Source organism: Suncus etruscus, chromosome 17 (assembly GCF_024139225.1).
Source record: "Suncus etruscus isolate mSunEtr1 chromosome 17, mSunEtr1.pri.cur, whole genome shotgun sequence".
Lineage (NCBI taxonomy): Eukaryota > Metazoa > Chordata > Mammalia > Eulipotyphla > Soricidae > Suncus > Suncus etruscus.
The window spans coordinates 38,702,029-38,728,725 of NC_064864.1; the positions used below are offsets into that span (position 1 = coordinate 38,702,029).

Genomic DNA, 26,697 nt, shown 5'->3' on the forward strand with positions numbered 1-26,697 from the left:
CTTTCTTTCTTTCTTTCTTTCTTTCTTCTTTTTTTTCTTTCTTTCTCTTTCTTTCTTTTCTTTCTTCTCTTTCTTTCTTTCTTTCTTTCTTCCTTCTTTCTTCCTTCCTTCCTTCCTTCCTTCCTCCTTCCTTCCTTCCTTCCTTCCTTCCTTCCTTCCTCCTCCTTCCTTCCTTCCTTCCTTCCTTCCTTCCTCCTTCCTTCCTTCTTCCTTCCTTCTTTCCTCTTTCTTTCTTCTTTCTTTCTTTCTTTTCTTTCTTTCTTTCTTTCTTTTCTTTTCTTTCTTTCTTTCTTATCTTTCTTTCTTTCTTTCTTCTTTCTTTCTTTCTTTCTTCTTTCTTTCTTTTCTTTCTTCTTCTTTCTTTCTCTTTCTTTCTTTCTTCTTTCTTTCTTTCTTCTTCTTTCTTTCTTTCTTCTTCTTCTTCTTCCTTCCTTCCTTCCTTCCTCCTCCTCCTTCTTCCTTCCTTCCTTCCTTCCTTCCTTCCTTCCTCCTTCCTTCCTTCCTTCCTTCCTTCCTTCCTTCCTTCCTTCCTTTCCTTCCTTCCTCCTTCCTTCCTTCCCTCCCTCCTTCCCTCCTTCCCTCCTTCCCTCCTTCCCTCCCTCCCTCCCTCCCTCCCTCCCTCCCTCCCTCTCTCCCTCCCTCCCTCCCTTCATTGTTTTTTTTTTGGGGAGGGGCCACACCCGGCAGTGCTTAAGGTTTACTCTTGGTTCTGCATTCAGAAATTGCTCCTGACAGGCTGGGGGACCATGTGAGATGCTGGGGATCCAACTTGGGTCTGCCCCATGTTGGCCACTCTGAAGGCAAATGCCCTGCTGCTGTACTATTGCTCTGGCCCTTGTTTGCCATTTTTCTGAAAGAGTTAGTTATGCTCTTCCAGAACCTATTCATTACTAATGCTGTCAGCTGAGGAATTTCATTATTCAATTTCATTTATTGCTTATTGTTAGTGTCCTGCTTCTCATTTCTCCATAATCGTTCCTTTCTTTTTTTTTTAGTTTTTGGGCCACACCTGGCGGTGCTCAGGGGTTACTCCTGGCTGTCTGCTCAGAAATAGCTCCTGGCAGGCACGGGGGACCATATGGGACACCGGGATTCGAACCAACCACCTTTGGTCCTGGATTGGCTGCTAAAAGTTTGGCTCTTGGGTCCGGTGAGGTGGCGCTAGAGGTAAGGTGTCTGCCTTGCAAGCGCTAGCCAAGGAAGGACTGCGGTTCAATCCCCCAGCATCCCATATGGTTCCCCCAAGCCGGGGCAATTTCTGAGCACTTAGCCAGGAGTAACCCCTGAGCATCAAACAGGTGTGGCCCAAAAAACCAAAAAAAAAAAAAATAAGTTTGGCTCTTATGATTTAATTGTTGTTGACTCTTCCTTGAATATTGATTTCTGTCCTTGACACCATGAATGCACCTGAGACCCCTTGGTCCCTGTCCCCTATACTTTCATATGTGTTTTACCTCTTCTACTCAATTTCTTTTCTTTTCCTCACTGTACTCTCGGGCATAATGTTCTCCACTACCCCAATTAAACCATTGCATTTCTTCATGCAGGTATTCTAAATGCCACATATAAGAGATATCATTCTGTATTTATTCTTTTTCTGGCTTCATTCAACATAATATCTATGTTGCAGAAAATTGCATGATTGGATCATTCTTTACAGTTAGGTATATTTGTGCCACATCTTAATAAGACTCATAAATATTTAATTTTAGTACTTGTTAAATATTGACTTAAAATGTTTGGGGGCTGTCTTCAAGTGGTGTTGGCACAACTGTTTAGCCACTTGCAAAAAACGAACTCAGACCCCCCCCTCCCGCTAACACCATGTACAAAGGTCAAATTAAAATGGATTAAAGACCTTGATATCAGACCTGAAACCACAAGGTATATAGAACATCACGTAGGTAAAACACTCCATGACATTGAGACTAAAGGCATCTTTAAATGTAAAAAAAAATTTTTTTTTTCTCGGCCACACCCATTTGATGCTCAGGGTTTACTACTGGCTAAGTGCTCAGAAATTGCCCCTGGCTTGGGGGGACCATATGGGTTGTTGGGGATCAAACCACGGTCCTTCCTTTGCTAGTGCTTGCAAGGCAGACACCTTACCTCTAGTGCCACCTCATCGACCCCTAAAGGCATCTTTAAGAAGGAAACAGCACTCTCCAAACAAGTGGAAGCAGAGATAAACAGATGGGAATATATTAAACTGAGAAGCTTCTGTACCTCAAAGGAAATAGTTCCCAGCATACAAGAGCCACCCACTGAGTGGGAGAAATTATTCACCCAATACCCATCAGAAAAGGGGCTAATATCTAAAATATACAAGGCACTGACAGAACTTTACAAGATAAAAAATATCTAGTCCCATCAAAAAATGGGGAGAAGAAATGAACACTTTGTCAAAGAAGAAATAAAATGGCCAAAAGGCAGTTGAAAAAATGCACCACATCACTAATCATCAGAGAGATGCAAATCAAAACAACTATGAGGTACCATCTCACGCCACAAAGATTGGCACATCACAAAGAATGAGAATAAGCAGTGCTGGCGGGGATGTGGAAAGAAAGGAACTCTCTTTCACTGCTGATGGAAAAGCTGTCTAGTCCAACCTTTATGGAAAGCAATATGGAGATTCCTCCAAAAACTGGAAATTGAGCTCACATATGATCCAGCTGTACCACTCCTAGGAATATACCCTAGGAACACAAAACTACAATTCAAAAATCCCTTCTTCACACCTATATTCATTGCAGCACTATTTACCATAGCAAGACTCTGGAAACAACCAAGAAACCCTTCAGATGAATGGCTAAAGAAACTGTGGTACATATACACGATGGAATATTATACAGCCATCAGGAGAGAGATAATGTCATGAAATTTTCCTATACATGGATGTACATGGAATCTATTATGCTGAGTGAAATAAGTCAGAGGGAGAGGGATAGACGTAGAATAGTCTCCCTCATCTATGGGTTTTAAGAAAAATAAAAGAAATTTTTACAACAATTCCCAGAGACAAAAAGAGAGGAGGTTGGAAGGTCCAGCTCACAATATGAAGCTCACCTAAAAGAGTGATGAGTGAATGAGGAAAGTAGAAAGCTTGTCTCGAGTGCAGGTGGGGGTGGGGTGGGGAGGAGGGAGAATTGGGACATTGGTGATGGGAATGTTGTGAAAAACAGAATGTTCCTGTGGAAAATTACCACCCCCTACCTTCTTTGTTTTGCTCATGGTATATAAGCTTGTTTCTCCCTCATTAAACTGGACTCTTGATTGGATCCTCGCCTTGAGTCTCATTATTTTCCCAGCCCCTCTTTTCATTTCAGGTCGGATCCTCTTCGTGACTCACGAATAACTCCGTGACTCCCCAATTCTCCTGCGGGCAGGGGTGGGGGGGGGATCGCAGTGAAGGGGGGTGTTCTTTGCATGACTGGAACCCAACTACAATCGTATTTGTAATCAAGGTGTTTAAATAAAGATATGAACTTAAAAAATGTGTGGGGCCTGGAGATACAGTTCATCTATAGAGCACTTGCTTTGCTTTTTTAAGGCCTTTGCATTTTCTACCCAGAACTACAAACAATAACAAAAACTCTTAAGGTACATCAAGGATATTTAAAAACAACACTGTAGTTTACTTAATAAAGAATATATGTGTATTTGAAAATAAAGTCAGATGGAAAATTCAAGTTTTTTTAAAAAAAAGTGTATTTGAAAATAAAGTCAGATGGAAAATTCAAGTTTTTTTAAAAAAGAAAGTGTATTTGAAAATAAAGAATATATATGTGAGCTCATTAATACTTTTATTCATTTTATTTTTTGGGTACCCCAAGCTATGCTCAGGTGTGACTCCTGGCTCTATACTCAAGAATTATTCTTGGTAATGATTGGGGACTATATGGGATGCCAGGGATTGAATCCAGCCTGGCCACATGCAAGGAAAATGCTTTATCCACTGTACTATCACTAACTACCCTATAGCTTATTATTATTTTATATAATTACATATTTATGATCTCAAGGGCTTACTATATAATTTCATTGTATTCATATTCATATTTGAAAGCTCCAAAGGCAATATTCTGTAGTGCCGAGTTTTTCTTTCTCTTTTTGATTTTAGCAGAACTGGTAATTGAGTCTATATACTGCTATACTCTCTCTCTCTATATATATATATATATATATTTGTTTGTTTTTTGGGCCGTACCCAACAGGGTTACTCCTGGCTCTGCGCTCAGAAAGCATTCCTGGTAGGCTTGGGAAACCATATGGAATGCCAGGGATCAAACCTGGGTCTGTCCCAGGTCAGCCATTCGTAAAGCAAATGCCCTACCACTATGCTATTGCTCCAGCCCCTAGTCTAAGTTTCTAATTTTGATGAGTTTTTTTTTTTTTTTTTTTTTTTTGGCCACACCCAGCGGCGCTGGGATTATTCCAAGCTATGTGCTCAGAAATTACTCCTGGCAGGTTCAGGGGACCATATGGAATGTTGGGAATTGAACACTTGTTCTTCCTGGGTTGGCTGCGTGCAAGGCAAACACCCTACTGCTGTGCTTGCTCTATGGCCCTCTTTATTCATATATTCTTTTTTTGGGGGGGCGGGTCACACCGGGCAGTGCTCAGGGGTTACTCCTGGCTCTATGTTCAGAAATCGCTCTTGGCAGGCTCCTGGGACCATATAGGATGGCGGGATTTGAACCACTGTTCTTCTGTGTCTAAGGCAAATGCCTTACCGCTGTGCTAGCTCTCCGGCCCCATTATTCATAGATTCTTTTTTTTTTTTTTTTTTTTTTTTGGTTTTTGGGCCACACCCGGTGACGCTCAGGGGTTACTCCTGGCTATGCGCTCAGAAGTCGCTCCTGGCTTGGGGGACCATATGGGGCGCCGGGGGATCGAACCGCGGTCCGTCTCCTAGGCTAGCGCAGGTAAGGCAGGCACCTTACCTCGAGCGCCACCGCCCGGCCCCAGATTCTTTTTTTTTTTTTTAACCTTTAAACGAGTTTATTTCTAGCAGAAAAAAGTGATGTTACATAAAAAGACACATAAAATTATGTGTATGTTATGATACATAATTACAAATAATGAGTATTATTAAATAATTACATACATGCTGCTTTTTATTGATAGTATTTTCTGTTCACTTCTATATATGGGAGAAATTGTTGTTTCCCGTGGAGTTTTTTTTATTAAATATAATTTTTATTTAATCATAGTGGCTTATATATCATTGACAATAATATTTTAGGTCCATATTAACATAAAATCAGGGGAATTTTCATCACCGAATTGTCATCCTTCCACCTCCGTTCCCATCCTGCCTCCCATATCCTCCTCCCCTCATCCCCGGGGCTGCTAGAATGAGTGGTCTCCTCTGTGCCTAGCTTACTTAGTGATCTTACACCTATTTGGTCTTGGTACCTCCCTTATTCCCCTCACCCCCAATTGGGAGGCGGGACTAGATATTCAAGTTATGCGGTTTTGTTTGAGAAGAGAAAAGTAATAACCTGGAGAAAAAAAAAAGAAAAAAAGAATCAGATATTCCGGAAATGGGCGGAGTCCTTCTAGAGGCTTTCATCCTTGGTTTGAGAGACGATATTCATATATTCTTTACTCTTCATCAAGGATTTTATATTTTTTTTGTTTTTTGTTTTTGGGTCACACCTGGCAGCGCTAGAGGCTACTCCTGACTCTACGCTCAGAAATCACTCCTGGCAGGCTTGGTGTACTATATGGGATGCCGTTTTCGAACCACGTCCTTCTGCATGCAAAGCAAATGCCCTACCTCCATTCTATCTCTCAGGCCCCTAGGATTTTATATGTATTCTTAAATAAAATGTATATTATGGGAAGTGCCCTGGGAGCTAGTGGTCAAGGGTGCATTCTTTGTATTCTCTTGGAACTAATATGGCTTTTCCTGAGCATTGTTGGTGTAGTACTGCTCATTGTGGGACTGGTGGCTCTTGAACTTTGTAAGAGTGGCCTGGTGGTACCAGGCACTACAGTGCCTAAACTATATTGTGTCCTCATCCTTGTAATGCTAACATTACACTGCCCAACCTGTTGGCCAAGTATTGCTGAATGTAGCCTATAAGTCCCTCGTTTCCTGAATAGTCTTTGGAAAGTCTCTCCAAAAGGGTTTAATTAAATTCAAAATTATTACTACTAATCTTTGTTGCTCCACATAATAAAATTCAAATATTTTATTCTCATATATTTGAAATTTTTCAATTATTTATCTTATATACTTTGTCCTCCTACTGGGCTGGTCCTTTTATATGATTTTGCTGATATATATCCATTTTGGAATGCTTTTTCTATATTCTTTCCTTCTGCTTTTCCAGGAATTAAGTTTCATTCTCTCAACCCACACAACCTCTTCTTTCTTGGAATTTCAGCAGCACTTTTTTTTGTTTGTTTTGTTTTGTTTTTGGGCCACACCCGGTGATGCTCAGGGGTTACTCCTGGCTATGCACTCAGAAGTCGCTCCTGGCTTGGGGGACCATATGGGACGCTGGGGGATCAAACTGCGGTCCGTCCTAGGCTAGTGCAGACAAGGCAGGCACCTTACCTCTAGCGCCACCGCACTGGCCCCCTCAGCAGCACTTTTTATCTATCTCTTTATGCATAGCTCTACCTCAAATAGAAGTAGGGGCCGGTGTGATAGCACAGCGGTAGGACATTTGCCTTGCACGCAGCTGACCGAGGATGGACCTAGGTTCTATCCCAGGTATCCCATATGGTCTCTCAAGACAGGAGTGAGCGTCCCTGGGTGTAGTCCAAAAACAAAAACAAACAAAACAAAACATCAAATAGAAGTAAATTCTACACCTAGCTTTCTACCTAACAATAAAAGTAAGCATCTGATTTAAAAAAATTTTTTTATTGATTCACCATTAATCATAAAGTTATTCATGATTGTATTTATGAAATGCAATGTCCCAACATGACCTCTTTACCAGTATCTAATCCCATCCTCCTGTGGCAATCCCTCCTCTGTCCGCAACCTCTTTTAGGCCCTGTGAGACACCTGAATTTTTTTTTAATTTTCTGATTCTATACTCTTGAGAGATTTTAGACTGAGAAAACATAGAGTAGATTGAACACCACCAAACTAGATTTCCATATAGTAAGTAAAAATAATACATTTCTTTTTTGTAATTTTAATTTTTATTATCTAGTCTTTGGGGCCATACCTCACAATGCTTGGTGTTTGCTACTGTCTGTGCACTTAGGAATTACTATTGGCAGTTCTTGGGACCATATGGAATCCTGGGGATCAAACCCTCATGTGGGATGCTAGGGATTGAACATGGTTAAGCCATGTGCAAGGCAAGCACCTTCCCTTGCATTATATACAATCTATCCAGCTCCTACTTTTTTCATTTTTTAAAAAAATGTTTCCTATTATTTTTTGTTATTTGTTATCTTTGGTCTTCTAAAAAAGACTGAACCTTGTTGATGTCAGACCACATGAAATGAAAAATTTGGGAGATTTTATAATTAGCTTTGTTTGGAAATTAAAATAAATCTTGGCTAATTTTACTTTGTAATATCACTTGTTAATAATTTAGAGACAACTAAAATATAAACTGTAGAATTATTATCGTAAGCTCATAGCGATTAATTTCTTTTCCTTTGTAGGTACAAGGGATGTCCTTCATTGCAGCGGTACTCATTCTAAACTTAGAAGAGGCAGATGCCTTCATTGCATTTGCAAATCTCCTTAACAAGCCATGCCAGTTGGCCTTTTTTCGTGTGGATCACAGCATGGTATGGGTATTTGGATTACATTATGCTTTTTGTTTGTTTATTTGTTTGTTCATATTTTTACTTTAAAGAAAATACAGACATGGGTGATATAATTGACTGTAATACATTTGTTTCCAGATGAGTGAGAGAAAAGTTATTAAAGAATAGAAAAAAGAAAAAGATAGAGAAGAAAGAAAAATTATAAAAAAGTACAGTGATAAGCAAATTTGTGAAGATATTTCTTTTATTTCCCAAAAGGCCATTAGGAAAGACATTTGTTTCCAGAGAAGTGAGAGCAGTTATTAAAAATAAAAGAATAGAAAGCAAAAAGAAAAAGGAAGAGAAGAAAGAATATTTAACAGAAAAATGTAGAGTGACAAGCAAATTTATGAAAGTGATTACATCTCTAAGAAGTCATTAAGACTATGGGAGGAGGTTTTAAGTAAGCTCTTTTTGTTAGCTGCCCATTCTGTTGAATTGGTGTGTTCCTATAGGGATTAATATGAAGATCTCCGGGAATTCAAATCACTATTACTGCTATTCTGCCTTTTGTTGGGCATGTTCTCATGCTAGGCCTCCCAGAAGAAGGATAATGGAGAGGAAGAGTGCCAGCACTCACTCCAAAAAGTCCTGGTGTTATCAGCCCAAATATCAGCATACCTGAAATTAGGTCAGATTGGTGTCTCCAAAAAGAATCAAGGATTATTGAGTCAGGGCCACAAGCAAAGTGGTAATTATGGGTGATGGATGAAGCAAGCTTAACTTAGGCAGTCCTCCCAAGTTTGCCACCTTTGGGTTGTGTGGTTGGTGTTCCCATGTTTTTTATGGCTTGGTTTCATCTTGTTCGAGAAAAGAGGAAGTCTATGATGGAGCTGGCCTGGTGCGAATACGGCAACTATAGTTTTGGGTGTGGTTACAGCTGCCAGGCCTTCCCGAAGATGTGGAAGCCCACACTTGTTACAAAGAAACCCTGGTGATAATCAGCCCAAATATTGATATATCTTAAGTTTGGTCAAATTGTTGACACCATAGAGAATTGTAGTGAATGGTGAGCAGGGCCATAGGCAAGCAGACATTATGTTTTCCTTTACTATTAGTCTATATCTATAATTGGATTGGCTTTTTAGAGTGAAAAGCAAAAATAAGAAGTTTATGATAATTTGATATAAAGTTAATTATTGTTTTATGTTTACTTGTTAAAGACTCAGAAAGACATTATGAAGTATGATTTTATTAATATGTCATTAACAGTTTGATCTGTTTTAGAGTATAGTCTAATAATTTTGTTGGTATTTCTATGTTTAGATGTTGAAATACTTTGCAACGTTTGAAGTATTTTTTGAAGAAAACCTCTCCAAACTATTTCTTCATTTCAAATCTTATAGTCTTACACCAGACATATACTTGATAGATTGGTAAGTCATAACATACATAAAATACAGTTAAAGGGCCCGGAGAGATAGCACAGCGGTGTTTGCCGTGCAAGCAGCCGATTCAGGACCAAAGGTGGTTGGTTCGAATCCCGGTGTCCCATATGGTCCCCCGTGCCTGCCAGGAGCTATTTCTGAGCAGACAGCCAGGAGTAACCCCTGAGCATCGCTGGGTGTGGCCCAAAAACCAAAAAAAAAAAAGAAAAAAAAATACAGTTAAAAAGAAACAGTATAACTATACTTTAGGACATTATTTAAATGAAAAAACCTTCCCTTACAAATAGGGAAATTCTTCTTTTTTGGGGGGGGGGGGGAACTCCTGGTTCTATGCTCAGAAATCGCTCCTGGCAGGCTCTTGGGACCATAAGGGATGCCGGGATTTGAACCGATACCTTCAGCATGTAAGGCAAATGCCTTACCTTCATGCTGTCTCTCCGGCCCCTCTTTTTGCCTTTTTTTTTTCCTAAGTCAGTCAAATTGAGCAGTGGGGGGGCGGGTTTATATACCAACTTTTGTGATACTAACGTTAATAAGTTCTGATAAACCATTGCCATAGGACCAACCTCTTTTTGTTTTTGTTTTTGTTTTTTGAGTCAAAACCGGTGGCTCTTAGTAGTCACTCCTGGCAGTGTGCTCAGAAATTTCTCCTGGCAGGCTCAGGAGACCATAGGGATACTAGAGATAGAATCCTGGTCTGTCACGGGTTAACTGTGTGCAAGGCAAATGCCCTACTGCTGTGCTATCACTTTGGCCCCAGGACATTTACATTTCTATAGTGATACGATTAAATAAATCAAGATTGAAATCAGAATCATTTGGTTTTTCTTTTCTTTAAGGTTAAAAGACTAGTTTTATTTGGAGGTACTAAGGAAAGGGAGGAGAGAATAAAGAGAGAGTAATAAGTAATGAGTAATGTACTCAGGAGAGAGTACACCAAAGGTAGAGAGAGCTCTAGTACAAACCCAGCATGAAAGCATGAAAATCCACATCTCAGGAGAGATGTGGGCCATATGTGCTTGGCATTAGATACCCAGGCAACACATGTCCAGAATCCCTCAGTTTGTGCTTTAGTTTTTTGTTTGGATAGGGGTTGTTGGTAGTCTTTCCAAGCATGCTCAGGGGTACTAAGGGCCAAACTGGACCAGCCTGGTCTGTTAGTCAGGTCTAGATACAGTGATACTTCGAGTCTAGCTTTGGGTCTTCCAGGGGCACATCAGCAGTCCTTAAGCAACCGTGTGGTACCAAAGATCAAAGATCAAACTCCTATCTCCCTGATCTCTTTCCCCAGTCTGTGTTTTAGTTCAACTTTAAAGATGGTAAATTCACTTAAGTTTTTAATTTATTATTTCCTATTACTCAATTTCTTTCGGGGAAGAAGCTATATCTTATTTGCCTTTTTGTCTTTAGTTAAATAGTATTCTGTTTATGTAGAAAATTTTAATGAATACATTAATAAAAATCTTCAACCCATACTCCTCTTTTTTTTAGGATCTTTACCCTCTATAGCAAATCACTACCACTGGATCTGGCCTGTCGAGTCTGGGATGTATTTTGCAGAGATGGGGAGGAATTTTTATTTAGGACTGGATTAGGAATCCTTCGGTTATATGAAGATATTCTCCTACAGATGGACTTTATTCATATAGCACAGTTTTTAACTAAATTGCCAGAAGATATCACATCCGAAAAGCTGTTCAACTGTATTGCAGCCATTCAGATGCAGAATAGCACCAAAAAATGGACTCAGGTAAAATAACATTTTTTATGCCTGTAATATTTTCAAATGTTAACAACTGAGTTACATAAGACTCTTAACTTATTTTTTACTTTGAAACAGAAATAGCTGTAAACATATTACTTCTCTTTTACCTTTTGAAACCTATGGCTTGATATTTAAATGAAGTCAAATTTTTGAGTTCAATAAAGTATGGCCTACAATAGCCATGTATTTGCTTGAGCAATTAAATAATTCAGTATTTTAAATATACAACAATCATATTAATTTTTTGCAATAGGAAGACTGCAGTGTACATTCAATGTACATACAATGAATGATTTTATATGCTTATACAATTTAGCTAAGCAAATATATTAGTTTATGTGACATAAGCAAGAAAGCATTATTACTGTATCTTTTTGTCATAGACAATAGGAAGTCTAATCTTAATTGCTTATAAAAATGAATGTAAGAATATTGATCTTACCAAGTGGTAATGACATTTGTAATAATAGAATATTTGGCAAGTGAAAAACGAATTCAGCTATATTATAAAATTGGATTTAAATAAAGAGAATTTGGGAATGGCAGTTTCTAGAGAACAGTTAAGCCAACTAAGTTTTACCTTGTAAGTAATAAGTATTTAACGCTTGAGTCTTGAAGGATTAATTTGTACTTTATATTAAATTTCTAGGTCTTTGCTTCTGTAATGAAGGATATTAAAGAAGGAGATAAGAACAATAGTCCTGCTCTGAAAAGCTAATCTTCAGTTGAAATATAAAATTTTTTGAGTAGAATTTTTTTTCTATTTATAAAACATGGAAGAAAATTTGGAAGAAATCTGAAAGAATGAAGACATGGAAAACTGCTGATTTTGAATTCCATGACCAAAGTAAATGAAATGAAATCTATTGACAGTATTAGTAAAAATAGTATTTTGTGGGGAAAGCCATTTGACAAAGAAGAAGGTTTAAGTGACTAGTTGATGCCTCATCATTTGGTGTGAACTGTGTAATGCAATAATTTTTTAAACAGTTTTGGAGTTCTGCAAGTTTTTATAACATTTTTTTTACAGTTACCACAAAAGCACTTTGGAGGTCAGGGCAGAATAATTAAATTACTACTTTACTTCCAAAATATTATTTGAAATAAATATTATAGTACATATAGCATCTCCATTTTCAACTTTTTAAAGGTTTATAAAATAATAGCGACTTTGATGATAAAGTCACTGAAGTTGTTAATCTTCATTCATAGGTTGGGCAAATTTGTGTTACTTAGGAACTGGAAATACTGGTTAGAGTTTTTTTAGCAGTTACTTAGGTGTTTTTTTTCCCATAGGATCATGTCTGTTTTTGAAGGAAAATTGTTTCTTTTCCATTAAGTATTCCCTATCATTCAAAGATATTTAACTTTCCTGTTTCTGGTCTAAGAAAGTAATCATTTAGTAATTTAAGAAAGCTAACTGGTAGAAGGGAAGTTCTTTGCACTTTATTGGACTGAAGACTTGATTTTTGGGAGTAAGCCCATAAACACAAATGAGGTTTTTCACTGGTAAGAGTAATAAGTAAATACATTCTAAGAGTTTAAAATATTAGCATGCTTTCTAGCAAGACTAAACATTTTGGTTAAAATCCCTTTATTGTCTGTTGTTAGAAAAATTTGTTAATTCCAGTTTGAAATTTGAAATCTTACTTTGTAGTCAGGTCCATGACTTGTAAAACACTGTATAATTATTTTTAATCAATGGAAATAAAAATAAAAGATAAAAAATTAACTTTTTCTTTCTAATGAGCCTAACTTTGATGACATAATGGATAAAGAAAAGTATTGATAAATTACTTTGAAGTTAAATGTTTGATTTTTGAACCTTAAATCACTTGAGTATTATGAGTGATATCTATGTGACATGTTGTTTTGTTAAAATTAGATTTATTGTATGTTTCTATGTTGCAGTTTGTTTTGAAACACTTAAGCATACTGTATGTATTAGTTGTATATAGTTTTCAAACTAACAAGCCTGAGATCCTTGTTAGTGTAACGACTGCCTTCAGGAATATGGGAGCAGATGATGCCCATTATTTTACCCATTTGTCTTTTTAGCCTACTGGTTCCATTAGTAGCTCTTTTCTGAGGAGTTTGCCTCATGGAAACTGGTAGTGTAATAAAATATTGAGGAAGTGCCCAGAGTCTTTATAGATTTTAGAATTACATTTTTAACTCTGGAAATGTGCTTTCTTGGTATTGGTGGTCTTAATTTAGAGAAAATATAATCCTTGGCGGTGATCTCATTGAGATTATGTTATCTGCCTAAACTTTGTGTTTCTATTTCTTGGGTTGGACCTAAGTTACTGCACTTCTTTTTCTCAATTTTATTATTGTACAGTTTCTTTACCTTTTAAGTATAAATGTGTATATAAAATGTAAATACAGGAATTCACTAAAAACCACTATTAACAATTATTGTGTAAATAAAACTTGTAAGAGTAGTTACTTGAAGTGTGTTTTTATTACTTTGGGGATATTTGATTTACTTACGTTTGGTGAAAAAATAAATAAAATTTAAGAAATGAACCCAGTCTCTTTAGACTGATAGTACTGGCAGCTAAAATATTGCTTGATATCATTTTTAAACCTCCTGTGCAGATATGGTCAATATAAATATATTTAAACATTTATAACATTTATAATAATTTTCAGGGTTGAAGAGAGAGTACAGGATAAAGCTCCTGTCTTATACATGGTCAACTCCAGTTCTGTCCTCTGTACTGTTGTGGAAAATCCCACCAAAAGCCAAAGGAAAATCAATGAGTATGTATTGAGAAGTGGTAGAATACTGTTTATTTTGCCAGTGGGCCCAGTGAGCTCAAGCTCCAAAGACTGAGCTCTGAACAAAGGTGAGAACTCAGTTTTATAGGAATATCTAATGGGGAACGAGGCAGTTGCAGGCAGCTGGTAGAAGAGTACAGAAGCAGAAATTTCCGATCATGTTACTTGCAAAGCAGAGTCAGCACAATTTCAAGGACACTCCAGACCAGGCTGCATCACAAATCAGTTAGATCGTCCTGTAATGGAGTTACAGCAATCGTGTGTACAGTGCATGCGTGTGTGTACAGCAATTGTGTGTATGTGTGTGTGTGTGTGCCTATTTTCCTCATCCCTGGGAGAATAGGTCCATTTTCATCAATACCACCATAGGTCCCTTAAATACAAAAGAGCAATCTTATTTCAATTAACTGATCATTTTCACCTTAAATTATTTCCTCCCGGGGCCGGGTGGTGGCACTAGAGGTAAGGTGCCTGCCTTGCCTGCGCTAGCCTAGGACGGACCGAGGTTCGATCCCCCCGGCGTCCCATATGGTCCCCCAAGCCAGGAGCGACTTCTGAGCGCATAGCCAGGAGTAACCCCTGAGCGTCACCGGGTGTGGCCCAAAAACCAAAAAAAAAAAAAAAAAAAAAAAAAAAAAAAAAATTATTTCCTCCCATGAGTCAGTCCTTTTTTTGTTTTTGTTTTTGGGCCACACCCGGCAGTGCTCAGGGGTTACTCCTGGCTGTCAGCTCAGAAATAGCTCCTGGCAGGCACGGGGGACCATATGGGACACCGGGATTTGAACCAACCACCTTTGGTCCTGGATCAGCTGCTTGCAAGGCAAATGCCGCTGTGCTATCTCTCCGGGCCCATGAGTCAGTCCTTGAGCAGAATAGGTTACTGTCTCCTCTTTGCATTCTTTTTTTTTTTTTTAAATATATTTTATTTAAACACCTTGATTACATACATGATTGTGTTTGGGTTTCAGTCATGTAAAGAACACCACCCATCACCAGTGCAACGTTCCCATCACCAATGACCCAAATCTCCCTCCTCCCCACCCAACCCCCGCCTGTACTCTAGACAGGCTTTCCATTTCCCTCATACATTCTCATTATTAGGACAGTTCAAAATGTAGTTATTTCTCTAACTAAACTCATCACTCTTTGTGGTGAGCTTCCTGAGGTGAGCTGGAACTTCCAGCTCTTTTTCTTTTGTGTCTGAAAATTATTATTGCAAGAATGTCTTTCATTTTTCTTAAAACCCATAGATGAGTGAGACCATTCTGCGTTTTTCTCTCTCTTTCTGACTTATTTCACTCAGCATAATAGATTCTTAAAACTCTGAGTAAAAACTCCCAGTTATGGGCCAGAGCGGTGGCGGCTAGAGGTAAGGTGTCTGCCTTGCAAGCTCTAGCCAAGGAAGAACCACAGTGGATCCCCCGGTGCCCCATATGGTCCCCCCAAGCCAGGGGCAATTTCTGAGTGCTTAGCCAGGAGTAACCCCTGAGCATCAAATGGGTGTGGCCCAAACAAAACCAAAAGCCCCCAAAAACCCCAGTTAGTCAAATTAGGGTGTGAGCAGGAGACAATGTTAAATAGCTTAACAACACACAACCCTTGGACCAACTTCTAAAATTCTTAATATGAAAATTAATGTTATCTCATTTGTATTCTAAAAGAATCCAGTAACTTACGAAGTTTAAAGTCATTTGTTTGCTAATTTTTTTCCATCAGTATCTTCAATAATGTTCTTGGTTTGGGTATATTTGATTTTATAAGCAGTATTTGCAGTGGATATGAAAAATTTCAATATCTTTGTATTAGTTAGAATTTTATTTACTTCTTTTAGTTCTGGGGGTGTTATTGGGCAGTGGTAAAGGTTTACTCCTGAATCACACCTGGCAGGGACAATGGCTGAGTGCCTGGCAAGTGTCACACCTGCTGTACTTACTATCTTTGACCCCAAAAGTTTTTTTTTTGTATTGCGTGTATATTGTTTTGATGTTTTCAAGTGTTCAAAACCTGAATTCTAATAAAGCTTTGGTTTGAACTTAGCTGCTTTACATATAAAAAGTAATAGGTTTTAAAATAGACTTTTGAGGGAAAGAACTTTGGGTAAGTTGTACACTGCAAGTTACTGATAAATAAGCTCTTAGGTACTTTGAATGCAAGAATCTTTGTCAAACTCCTTGAGTCCAGCTAGTTAGGTTTTACCATATGCATTTTGTTTCATATAATTATTTTCTACTACACATCAGAAAGGAAATCGACTTAAAAAAAAAAAAAACTGAATTGCAAGTCAGGGCAAGGTTCGGGTTAGGGGTTGGAGTCTTTCCCTGGCTTGCTAGAGACTGAGTTCGATTGTGGCATAGACCAAAATAATAAAATAAAAACCTGATTAAAAATAAGTGGCAAGTTAAGAGAAACAGCACAGCAAAGTATATTATTTGTGGAACATTTAAATAGCACGCCCACGATTTTTTCTTTGAGTCCGTGAATTACTTTTTCGGGCATACAAAGTTCCAACAGCAATCCCTTCTGTCCACCAGTGCCTCTAAACAGGAGCTCCTCTTCCCTCCCCTTTTCTTAGGGTCTGTGGTCGCTGCAGTTCCTGAGAGCATTTCCTGCAGAACCACCACCATCACCACCTTCCCAGCACCAGCTCCTCCTCTTCCACATGGGCCACTTCCCTCGGCCTTTGTCCTCCAACCTTCCCTTGGGTCCGCAACCCCCACCCGCCTCAGGCTTCCTAAACAGATCTCTAATCCGCCCTTTGTGCGCCTATAGTTCCCCAGCTAAGATCCTTGAAATCCCGCCTATTGGAGCTCATTTGGGCACACCCACAAGCCCTCTCGCTGCGCACACTTCCGCTCGGCCAGGTGCCTCGCGCAGAAACCCTCCCGCCTCGGTCGGGGAAGCCCATTAAAAAGTCGCGCGGCTGGGCCTGGGGGCGTGGTTTGGGCGGGGGCGTGGCCTGAACGCGCGAACTCTCGCGAGACCTGGGGATTTGCCGCGAAAGCCAAGAGCGCCTTTTCTTCGCCAGGTCCTCGGCCTCGGGCGTGAGAGAGAGAGAGAGAGAGAGGAGAGAGGCGGCGGTGTGCGTGTTGCAGACGCTGAGAGGAGGGACGCTGAGGTGTCTAGCTGCTACAGCCATGCCGGCGGAACAGCCCGGGAACAGCGCGGGGGGTGAGCTGAGGGGGCCTCCGGGGGCGGGCGGGCGAGGGCGGCGGAGTCGGGGCCACATGGAGGCGGGACGAGGCGTCGTGGAGGAACCCCGTTTGCACGGTGGAGGTGGAGGGAGGCGCGAGGCGTTTTGCGCTCCTTGGTCTCTGGGACGGGGCGGGTCGAGGTGGTCGGGGGGGAGTCCACTCGGCTTTCCGCGCTGCCTGGAGGCGCCAAGCCCGACTGTCCCCCGCCAGGGGCCTCCCCGGCCGGAGACGCGGAGGAGCGCGGGGCGCAGGCAGGCGCGGCGGACGGCGGGGTGCTGACAGCCGCGATGCTGCGGGAGGAAGAGCAGCTGGAAGCGGCGGGGCTGGAGCAGGAGCAGAAGATGCTCGAGAAGGTGAGCTGGCCCGCGGGCGGGGGGGAAGGCACTCGGCAGTGTTGGGGAGTGAGAGTGAGAGAGAGAGAGAGAGACAGAGAGAGAAAGAGATAGAGAGAAGAAGAAGAAGAAGAAGAAGAAGAAGAAGAAGAAGAAGAAGAAGAAGAAGAAGAAGAAGAAGAAGAAGAAAAGAAAAAGTGAATGAATGAATGAATACAAAGTGCCACAGTCCCTGCTTCTGGGATGGGACACCCCACCTTGAGTCCCGCAGCTTGCAGGGCCCAGACACTTGCTCTAGGTCTTTTGCAGTCCCTGGTGCTCCCCAGGGCTTCCTTCCCTCCCTGGCCTCTTTTGCTTTTTTTTTTTTTTTTCATGTTAATTTGGGCTCTTTCCTCCCTAACAGGGCTTGGGTGAAAGCAGGCTTTTCCAGTGCTGCTGTTTCACTCCTTGGCCTTCTTTCCCTACAGTTTATGATAGTTACTAAAAAAGCAACTTTTAATCTTTGGGTCCGTTAGATATGTTTAACTTCCCTGTAAAGGAAGTTCTGCATATTTTAGCTGTATGCCAGGGGGAAAATGGTAGCTACTATTACATCATTCCATTGCAAATTAAATGATTCCATTGCAAATTAAATGATTCTATTGCTACTATTAAAACGATTCTATTTTTAGTTACTTCCTTTCAGTATAATGTTGGTGTGGGAATTTTTGTTATCTCCTTTTACTTATGATGAAATGGGGTGGGGGAAGTACGGGGGTGTGGCACACACCAATTAACCCAGTTTTTGTCTTTAAATGCCTTTTAAGTATACACTCATGATGAAGATTTGTTTTTCTTTGTCTGGTTTTACACATGAAAGAACTAAGGCTAAGAGTTGGAGGTTGACCTTGTCTTACCTTTATTCTGAGTTCTCAGAGTACTTTGTTTTCCCCACTGTATATATACTTGATTACATATTTTTGGGTTTTTTGGGCCACACCTGGTAACACTCAGGGGTTACTCCTGGCTATGCGCTCAGAAATCGCTCCTGGCTTAGGGGACCATATGGGATACCAGGGGATCGAACCAGTCTGTCCTAGGTTGGGCGCGTGCAAGACAAACGTCCTACTGCTTACACCACTGCTCTGGTGTCTAGTTGATTCTTTTTTAAAGTCATTGCTAGTCAAGATTTACAAGTGATCTTAATGTTTCTATAGTTACTGGAAGGGGAATGATAGAAGTTGTGAGCTTTTATGGGGAGAGTTAAGTAAAAAATAAAGTTCAAAATGTATATTTACATAGACACTATGAGTAGTAAAAGACTAACTGACCTATTGATTTGTTATGGTATCTGCATGAATCCCTGGATTATAGGTGATGTTTTCCTTTTTAATAGATGACTCAGTGGATAGAGTGTTTAGCTTGCATATATGATGCACTACATCTAATTCCTAGTATTGCCTTCACTAAAATTTCTGTAATAGATGTGTATTACTTTCATAATTGCTGATATTTCTGTTTTAGTCATATTTTTTGTAGTGGAAAATTTTGAAAGAAATAGAGATGTCACCTGACCCAGGTTTGATCACAGGCACCCAATATGGTCCCAGTAGCCCACCTACTTCATACCTCAACTTAGTTATTTTCCTTTCAATTGAAGTTAGATTAGTTTGGCAAATTAGGATCTAGATTTGATTGTCCCCCCCTTTTTTTTTTTGGTTTTTGAGCCACACCCTATGACGCTCAGGGGTTACTCCTGGCAGTGTGCTCAGAAATCGCTCCTGGTTTGGGGGACCATATGGGAAGCTGGGGGATCTACCGTGGTCTGTCCTAGGCTAGCGCCACCACTCTGGCCCCATCTGTGCCTATTTATGTAAATAGTTTTATGAAAACACAATCATAATTGTATTTTTATGTATAGTCTATGACTAGAATTCTTATTCTAAAAGATAGAATTGAGTGAACACAGATGTTATAGTGCTCATATACTTAAATTTCTTTTTCCTATAGAAAAGTTTGTGGACAACTGAATAATTGTTTTCTCTCTCGTTCTTCTACAATTTCAATTTAATATCTTCATGATGAATTGAGAGATTCCCCCATAACCATTAGATTTACTATAGATCGTAGAAATCATTCAGTAAATTAATGGTTCATAAAAATAACGAAAGCAGATTTGTAATTGGAAGCTATTTAAAGTGAAACAAAAGCTAGAGCATGTAAAAAGAAAGCTACAATATCTGAAGAACACAATGATTTTAAAAGATCTCCCAACAAATCAGATTTAATATATGAATTCTTTGTACAGTGTGATTTAGGATTTCAGGGCACTCACCACAAACCAATTTCTGACCCTTTCATGAAATATTTTAGAACAGTTTTAAGTATTTAATAGTTTTAACTTCTAAGTTAAAACTGTTGATGCTCAGGGGTTACTACTGGCTATGCGTTCAGAAATCACTCCTGGTTTGGGGACCATGTGGGATGCCAGAGATCAAACCCAGGTCCATCCTGGGTCAGTTGTGTGCAAGGCAAACTACCACTGTTCTATTGCTCCAGCCTTAAAAATTATTTTTAAATTCTAAAAACACTGTTCTAGTCCCTAACCTGTGTAACAAATAAAATTTATTTATAAACTAAAAGTTTCACCAGAAGGATAGCACAGCAGTGTAGGGCATTTGCCTTTCATGCATCCAACTTCAAACGGGTGGTAGTTCAAAATCCGGCATCCCATATGGTCCCCAGAGCATGCCAGGAGCAATTTCTGAGTGCAGAACCAGGGTTAACCCCTGAGCACAGCGGGTGTGACCCCCCCTCCAAAAAAAAAAAAAAAACTTTAAAAGTTTGGCCAGAGTGATAAAACAGTGCTAGGGCATCTGTCTTGCATGTAGTTGACCCAGGACAGACCTGGGTTTGATCCCCAGCATTCCATATAGTCCCCTGAGTGCCACCAGTATATGACCCAAAAAAACAAAAAAAGTAAGTTAAATTAAGAAAAAGAGCTGGAGTGCATGCTTTGCATGTGTTAGGCCAGGATTTGATCTCCAGTACCTCATGGATTCCCCAATTTCACAGGTACCTCCAAGTATTAGTTTCCTATATTTCCCTATCAAACAAAACTTTAAAATTAAAAAATTCTAAATATTTACTTTCAAGCTTTAATTTTAAATATTTTAAAATAGTCCTTCAACTCAGAAATATTTTTGATTAAGTGAACTTCTTGTAAAACTTTACCTGGAAAAGATGTTAAACCTAAGAACCATTAGCCAGTTTCAGTATAGCTTATATAAAACATTATGTTGGAAAACTTGTCAGTAATTATGAGACTTTTTTTTCTGTATAGGCTCGCTTGTCATGGGATAGAGAATCATCTGATGTTAGATACCGCAGACTTCAACATTTGCTTGAAAAAAGCAATATTTACTCCAAATTTTTGTTGACTAAGATGGAACAACAACAGTTAGAGGTATGTATATCTGTCTGAATATGACTAATGTCATAATTATATTTAATTATAATTGAAATAGCTTTTGAGACTTTGCTGTGAAATGAGTAAATTCTAAGTGTCTTTGGGGGGTGTGCATAGCACTTACCAGCAGCACTCAGGTTATTCTTGGCTCTGTGCTCAGAAATCACTCATGGCAGGCTCGGGGGACCATATAGGATGGCGGGGATCAAACCTGGGTCTGTCCCAGGTCAGCTGCTAGCAAGGTAATTGCTGTTGCTCTGACTCATATTCTTTTTTTTTGTCTTTTTTTTTTTGGTTTTTGGGCCACACCCGGCAGTGCTCAGGGGTTACTCCTGGCTGTCTGCTCAGAAATAGCTCCTGGCAGGCACTGGGGACCATATGGGACCACCGGGATTTGAACCAACCATCTTAGGTTCTGGATTGGCTGCTTGCAAGACAAACACTGCTGTGCTATCTCTCGAGGCCCCTCTGACTCATATTCTAAGTTTCTAATTTTGATTCGGTATTTTTTTTGGCCATACCCAGTCGCGCTCACGAGTTACTCCTGGCTATGCGCTCAGAAATCATTCCTGGCCAGCACCGGGGACCATATGGATGCTAGGAATTGAACCCTTGTTCTTCCTGGGCTGGCTGTGTGCAAAGCAAATGCCCTATTGCTGTGCTAGTGCTCCGACCCCAAAGTTTGGTGTGTCCGTTGGTCTGTCTTGTCTTAAAGTAGACCTGTCACTTTGTCTTAAAAGGCTGGTTTTGATGACTTTTGACTTGTATAGGCATTATCATAATCAAGGAAACCTTTCCATCACATCCCAAACATGGTTCTCATTTCAGTGATCCCTAAACCTACTGATCTACATTTTTACTGTACTTTATATATTAGTATTGCTTTTTCTTGTGTTTGATGTAAATGAGTGTTTAATTCACATTTTTTATATTTATGTTTATTCCTGAGAAGCATCCCATTGTATGAATAATCAACTATTTTCCTCTCTATCTATTGAGTGGTTTTTCTTTATGACTAAAAATTAATTTTTTGTTGCTCAACTTCATTTTATTAATGAGATTTGACTACACAACTGACTTTGACTGCATCCCATCCAGCCTCTGAGTGTCATCACTGGCATGTGGTGGTATTCCGGTTGTCAGTCCTCTGTTCAGCTTTTTTGGGACACAGGAGGCACTCTGTCTCCCTCTAGCTATTTGCTCTTGGAGGAGCCCCCTCTCCGTGCTCTAATGCCACCACTCCGGCCTCTAGAGTCTAGCTTTATTAAACATCATACTGTTGGGGCTGTTCTAAGATATACTGTTAGAACCTTTGAGGGTTCGACTCTTTTTCACTTACGTTTTTTTTATAATTTTTATTTGGTGTGTGTTTGCTTGGATGATTTTCATCCAACCTTTGATTTTTTGAGTCTATGTTGTTCTGATTATTCAGATGTGTTTCTTAAAGGCAGTAGGATGTTGGATTCAGCTTTTTTTTTTTTTTTTTTTTGATTTTGGGTCATACCCGGCAGCGCTCAGGGGTTACTCCTGGCTCTATGCTCAGAAATTGCTCCTGGCAGGCTCAGGGGACCATATGGGATGCTGGGATTCAAACCACTGACCTTCTGCATGAAAGGCAAATGCCTTGCTCCATGCTCTCTCCGGCCCCGATACAGCTTTTTGATCCATTTTGCTACTCTCTTTTTTTTTTTTTTTTTGTTGAAATATAATTACTTTATTTAAACATTGTGGTTACAAAGTTGTTCATGGTTGAGTTTCAGTTATAGAATACACACTACCCTTTACCACTGTACGTTTACTGCCACAGATGTCCACAGTATAATAGAAAAGAACTTGGCAAATAGTATATATTCCACACCTGAAGATGGTAACATACGGCACCCTTATCTCTGCAACTGAGACCAGAATGACAATGAATATTAATACAATGATCAACTGAAACTATGGTACAGTGCTTTCATGGGACCAAGTTATGTATATAAACACAAAAATTATTTACCAGACAATAGCAAACATTAATATACATAAATTCTTTTTTTTTATTTATTTTTTTTCTGTCTCTTAATTGGTGCAGTGTACTTAGTCCATTGACCTTCAGAGAGATAATTGTCATTGGATTTAGTGTCATCCTTATGTAGGAGTTTGGTGTGTCTGTTGGTCTGTCTTGTCTTAAAGTAGACCTGTCACTTTGTCTTAAAAGGCTGGTTTTGAATCTGTAAAGTTTCCTAGCTGTTTATCTTTGAAGCTATGTATACTTCAAATCTGAATGTGAGTCTGGCTGGGTGAAGTATTCTAGGCAAAGCCTTCATTTCATTGAGTTTTGTTACTGTATGCCTCCACTGCCTTCAGGCTTTGAGGGTTTCTTGTGACAGGTCTGCTGTAGATTTTAAGAATGCTCCTTTGAATATAATTTCAGTCTTTTGATTTTGCTTCTTACAGTATTCTGTCCCTATCTATGGGATTTGTCATTATGACTAGAATGTGTCTTGGGGTACGTTTCTTTCGACTCTTTGAGCTGGTACTCTTCAGGTATGCAGGATTTGGTTGAATGCATTTTTTTTTTTTTTTTAGCTCTGTGAGTTTTTCTGCAATGATATCCTTGACTATTCTTCATGGAGGTTTTCTTCCTGTGTCTCTGGGACTCTGGTGATTATTATATAGTTTTTGTTGAGTTTATCAAAGACTTCTATTTTTGTCTGTTCATATTCTTTGAGGATGTTTTTTTCATTGTCTGATCTTTTCTTTTAAGGCTCTTTTTCAGTCTTTTCTGTGTGTGGTGTTGTTAGGCATCTCATCTTCCAGCTCAATGATTCTGTCCTCAGTTGCTGTAACAATTGGACAGACTTTCAAAAGAGGTTTTCATTTCGCCTAACAAATTTTTCAGTCCTGTTATTTCCATTTGAAGTTTTCTCATTTCTATTCTCTTTTTTTTTCCCCTGGCGTCAGCTCCACCATATCTCATTTCTATTCTCTTAATCTATTGATTATTGTGTTTTATTCAGTTCCTTCCATGCTTTCTTTGAGTTCTATGAGGATCCTCCATGTTTCTTCTCTAAATTCCTTATCTGAGGATAAATAGGAGGTCAGCACTTTTCCAGTTATCAGAGCTCAATCATTTTTCATGTATGGTGGAGGCCTGCATTGTTTCCTCATTGTGTGGTGTTTTCTTTTTTCTTTTTTTTTTTTTTTTTTGTGGTTTTTGGGTCACACCCGGCAGTGCTCAGGGGTTTTTCCTGGCTCCGTGCTCAGAAATTGCTCCGTGCTCAGAAATTGCTCCTGGCATGCACGGGGGATCATACGGGACGCCGGGTTTCGAACCGATGACCTTCTGCAGGAAAGGTAAATGCCTTACCTCCATGCTATCTCTCCGGTCCATGTGTGATGTTTTCTAACTGTTGTGCTGGGGAATGATCTTTGTGTGTGTGTGTGTGTGTGTGTGTGTGTGTGTGTGTGTGTGTGTGTTGGGTCACACCTGGCAGTGCTCAGGGTGTGTGTGTGTGTTGGGTCACACCTGGCAGTGCTCGGGTTATTTCTGGCTCCCCTGGAGGCACGGGGGACCATATAGAACCGATGACCTCGCACCTGGCAGTGCTCAGGGTGTGTGTGTGTGTGTGTGTGTGTGTGTGTGTGTGTGTGTGTGTGTGTGTGTGTGTGTGTGTGTGTGTGTGTGTGTGTGTGTGTGTGTGTTGGGTCACACCTGGCAGTGCTCTGGGGTTATTTCTGGCTCCCTTGGAGGCACGGGGGACCATATAGAACCGATGACCACCTGCATGAAAGGCAAACACCGTATCTCCATGCTATCTCTCCGGCCCCTGTTTTATTTTTTTTAACCACAATTAGACGTACTCTGGTTTACTCCTACCCAATACTTGATCTTTTTTAATGTGGGAAAATGCTACAAAGATTGAACCTAGACCTCTGGCATACAAAATTTGCACACTAGCTCTTTAAGATGGAACTTTGCTTTGTGATTTTTTTTTTTGGTTTTGTTTTGTTTTGTTTTTGGGCTACACTCAGTGACACTCTGCAGTTACTCCTGGCTATGTGCTCAGAAATCGCTCCTGGCTTGGGGAGCCATATGGGATGCTGGAGGATTGACCATCCTTCGTTCTGGGTCATCTGTGTGCAAAGCAAATGCCTTACCATTGTGCCATCGCTCTGGCCCCTGCTTTATGATTGTTACTAGTTTTTTTTGTGTGTGTGTGAACTAAGTTACTTGAAAAGTATAATTTATACATTGCATTTTCTTGTGATAATAAGAAACTATTATTATCTTACAGGAACAGAGGAAGAAAGAGAAATTGGAGAGAAAAAAGGAGTCTTTAAAAGTTACCAAGGTAACAAGCTCAAATAATTTGCAAACTTTTTATTTTGTAAAATTTTGTGTAGCTTTGGGGCCACATTCAGTTATCCTCAGAGCTTATTCCTAGTACTGTTTACGAATCACTCCTGGTGGAGCTTGGTGGGTGGCATATGCAGTCCTGGGGATAGAACCCAGGTTGACTGTGTGCAAGGCAAGTGCCTTACTGGCTGTACTATTCAGTTCTTTAAATTTTATGTCTTTGTAATTTTATTTTGTTTGTTTTTTTGTTTTTGGGTCATACCCAGCAGTGCTCAGGGGTTACTCCTGGCTCTGCACTCAGAAATTACCTGTGGCAGGCTCGGGTACCATATGGGATGCCAGGATTTGAACCACCGTCCTTCTGGATCCGAGGCAAATGCCCTACCTCCACGCTATCTCTCCGGCCTCACATCTTTGTAATTTTATTTATTTATTTATTTTATTTTATTTTTATTTTTTTTCATCATCTTTGTAATTTTAACCTTTTTTGTTCTTACCCTATCTTTGTATTTTTTATTCTTCTAGGGGCCATACCCAGTAGTATTTGTCTTGTGTAGCTCTGTCTGATATTGAATCCAGGGTCTCACATACTTTACATTTGCTGTTCTATTTGAAGAATAACTCTGGCTCTTATAACCATCATAGAAAAAGCTAAATGGAAAAATGAAAACCCATTTTTCAGCATTTTATATATGAAAGCCTAAAAAAGAAACTTTAAATAGAAGACAAAGTTATTTTTTAGAGGAAGTAATTCATTTGTTCATTCAGTATAGTCACTTTATAGAATGTATGCATGAATAAAAATTATCACCTTAGGGCCCGGAGAGATAGCACAGCAGCGGTTGCCTTGCAAGCAGCTGATCCAGGACTTAAGGTGGTTGGTTTGAATCCCGGTGTCCCATATGGTCCCCCGTGCCTGCCAGGAGCTATTTCTGAGCAGACAGCCAGGAGTAACCCCTGAGCACTGCCGGGTGTGGCCCAAAAACCAAAAAAAAAAAAATTATCACCTTATATGTAATTAATATCTATTTGAATTAAATTTCAGAGCTTCCTGTAACTTTTTATGTTAAGCTACCTTTATTAGATAATAACAAAATGGGGACCAGAGAGATAGCATGGAGGTAAGGCATTTGCCTTGCATGTAGAAGGACCTTGGCTCAACTCCTGGCATCCTATATGGTACCCTGAGCCTGCCAGGAGCGATTTCTGAGAGTGTAGAGCCAGGAGTAACCCCTGAGCACTGCTGTGTGTGACCCCAAAAAACAAAATACAAAACAAACAGACAAAAAGAAAATAACAAAATTCTCCTTTGTAAAATTGAACTTGGTAAAGTCATTTATTAGATCTTTATTTTTTTCTTCTTCTTTTTTTTTTTTTTTGGTTATTTTGGGCCACACCCGGTGGTGCTCAGGGGTTACTCCTGGCTGTCTGCTCAGAAATAGCTCCTGGCAGGCACGGGGGACCATATGGATCACCGGGCCAACCACCTCTGGTCCTGGATCGGCTGTTTGTAAGGCAAATGCCGTTGTGCTATCTCTCCGGGCCCCAGATCTTTATTTTTAGCAATGAAAACAGTTAGATAGCAAATATTGTTTGACTGTTGTTACTTCTAAGAACTTACAAGATCATTTTAGCAGTATTATACTTAAAAGATGA

At 39.7% G+C, this 26,697-nt stretch overlaps 2 protein-coding genes across 2 annotated transcripts in view; both read left to right on the forward strand.

The window, feature by feature from the left end:
- Positions 1-13,388, forward strand: part of TBC1D12 (TBC1 domain family member 12) — a 40,404-nt gene extending 27,016 nt beyond the window's left edge. The window contains exons 8-11 of the mRNA XM_049764311.1: positions 7,645-7,773; positions 9,058-9,167; positions 10,671-10,929; positions 11,594-13,388. Of these exons, the coding sequence (XP_049620268.1) occupies positions 7,645-7,773; positions 9,058-9,167; positions 10,671-10,929; positions 11,594-11,662 (567 nt within the window). The 3' untranslated portion in view covers positions 11,663-13,388. The remainder of the gene's footprint in view (positions 1-7,644; positions 7,774-9,057; positions 9,168-10,670; positions 10,930-11,593) is intronic.
- Positions 13,389-16,862: 3,474 nt separating this feature from the next.
- The window catches only part of HELLS (helicase, lymphoid specific), a 50,183-nt gene continuing 40,348 nt past the window's right edge, over positions 16,863-26,697 (forward strand). Inside the window, exons 1-4 of the mRNA XM_049790400.1 lie at positions 16,863-17,001; positions 17,103-17,272; positions 20,574-20,696; positions 24,980-25,036. Coding sequence (XP_049646357.1) covers positions 16,863-17,001; positions 17,103-17,272; positions 20,574-20,696; positions 24,980-25,036 — 489 coding nt within the window. The remainder of the gene's footprint in view (positions 17,002-17,102; positions 17,273-20,573; positions 20,697-24,979; positions 25,037-26,697) is intronic.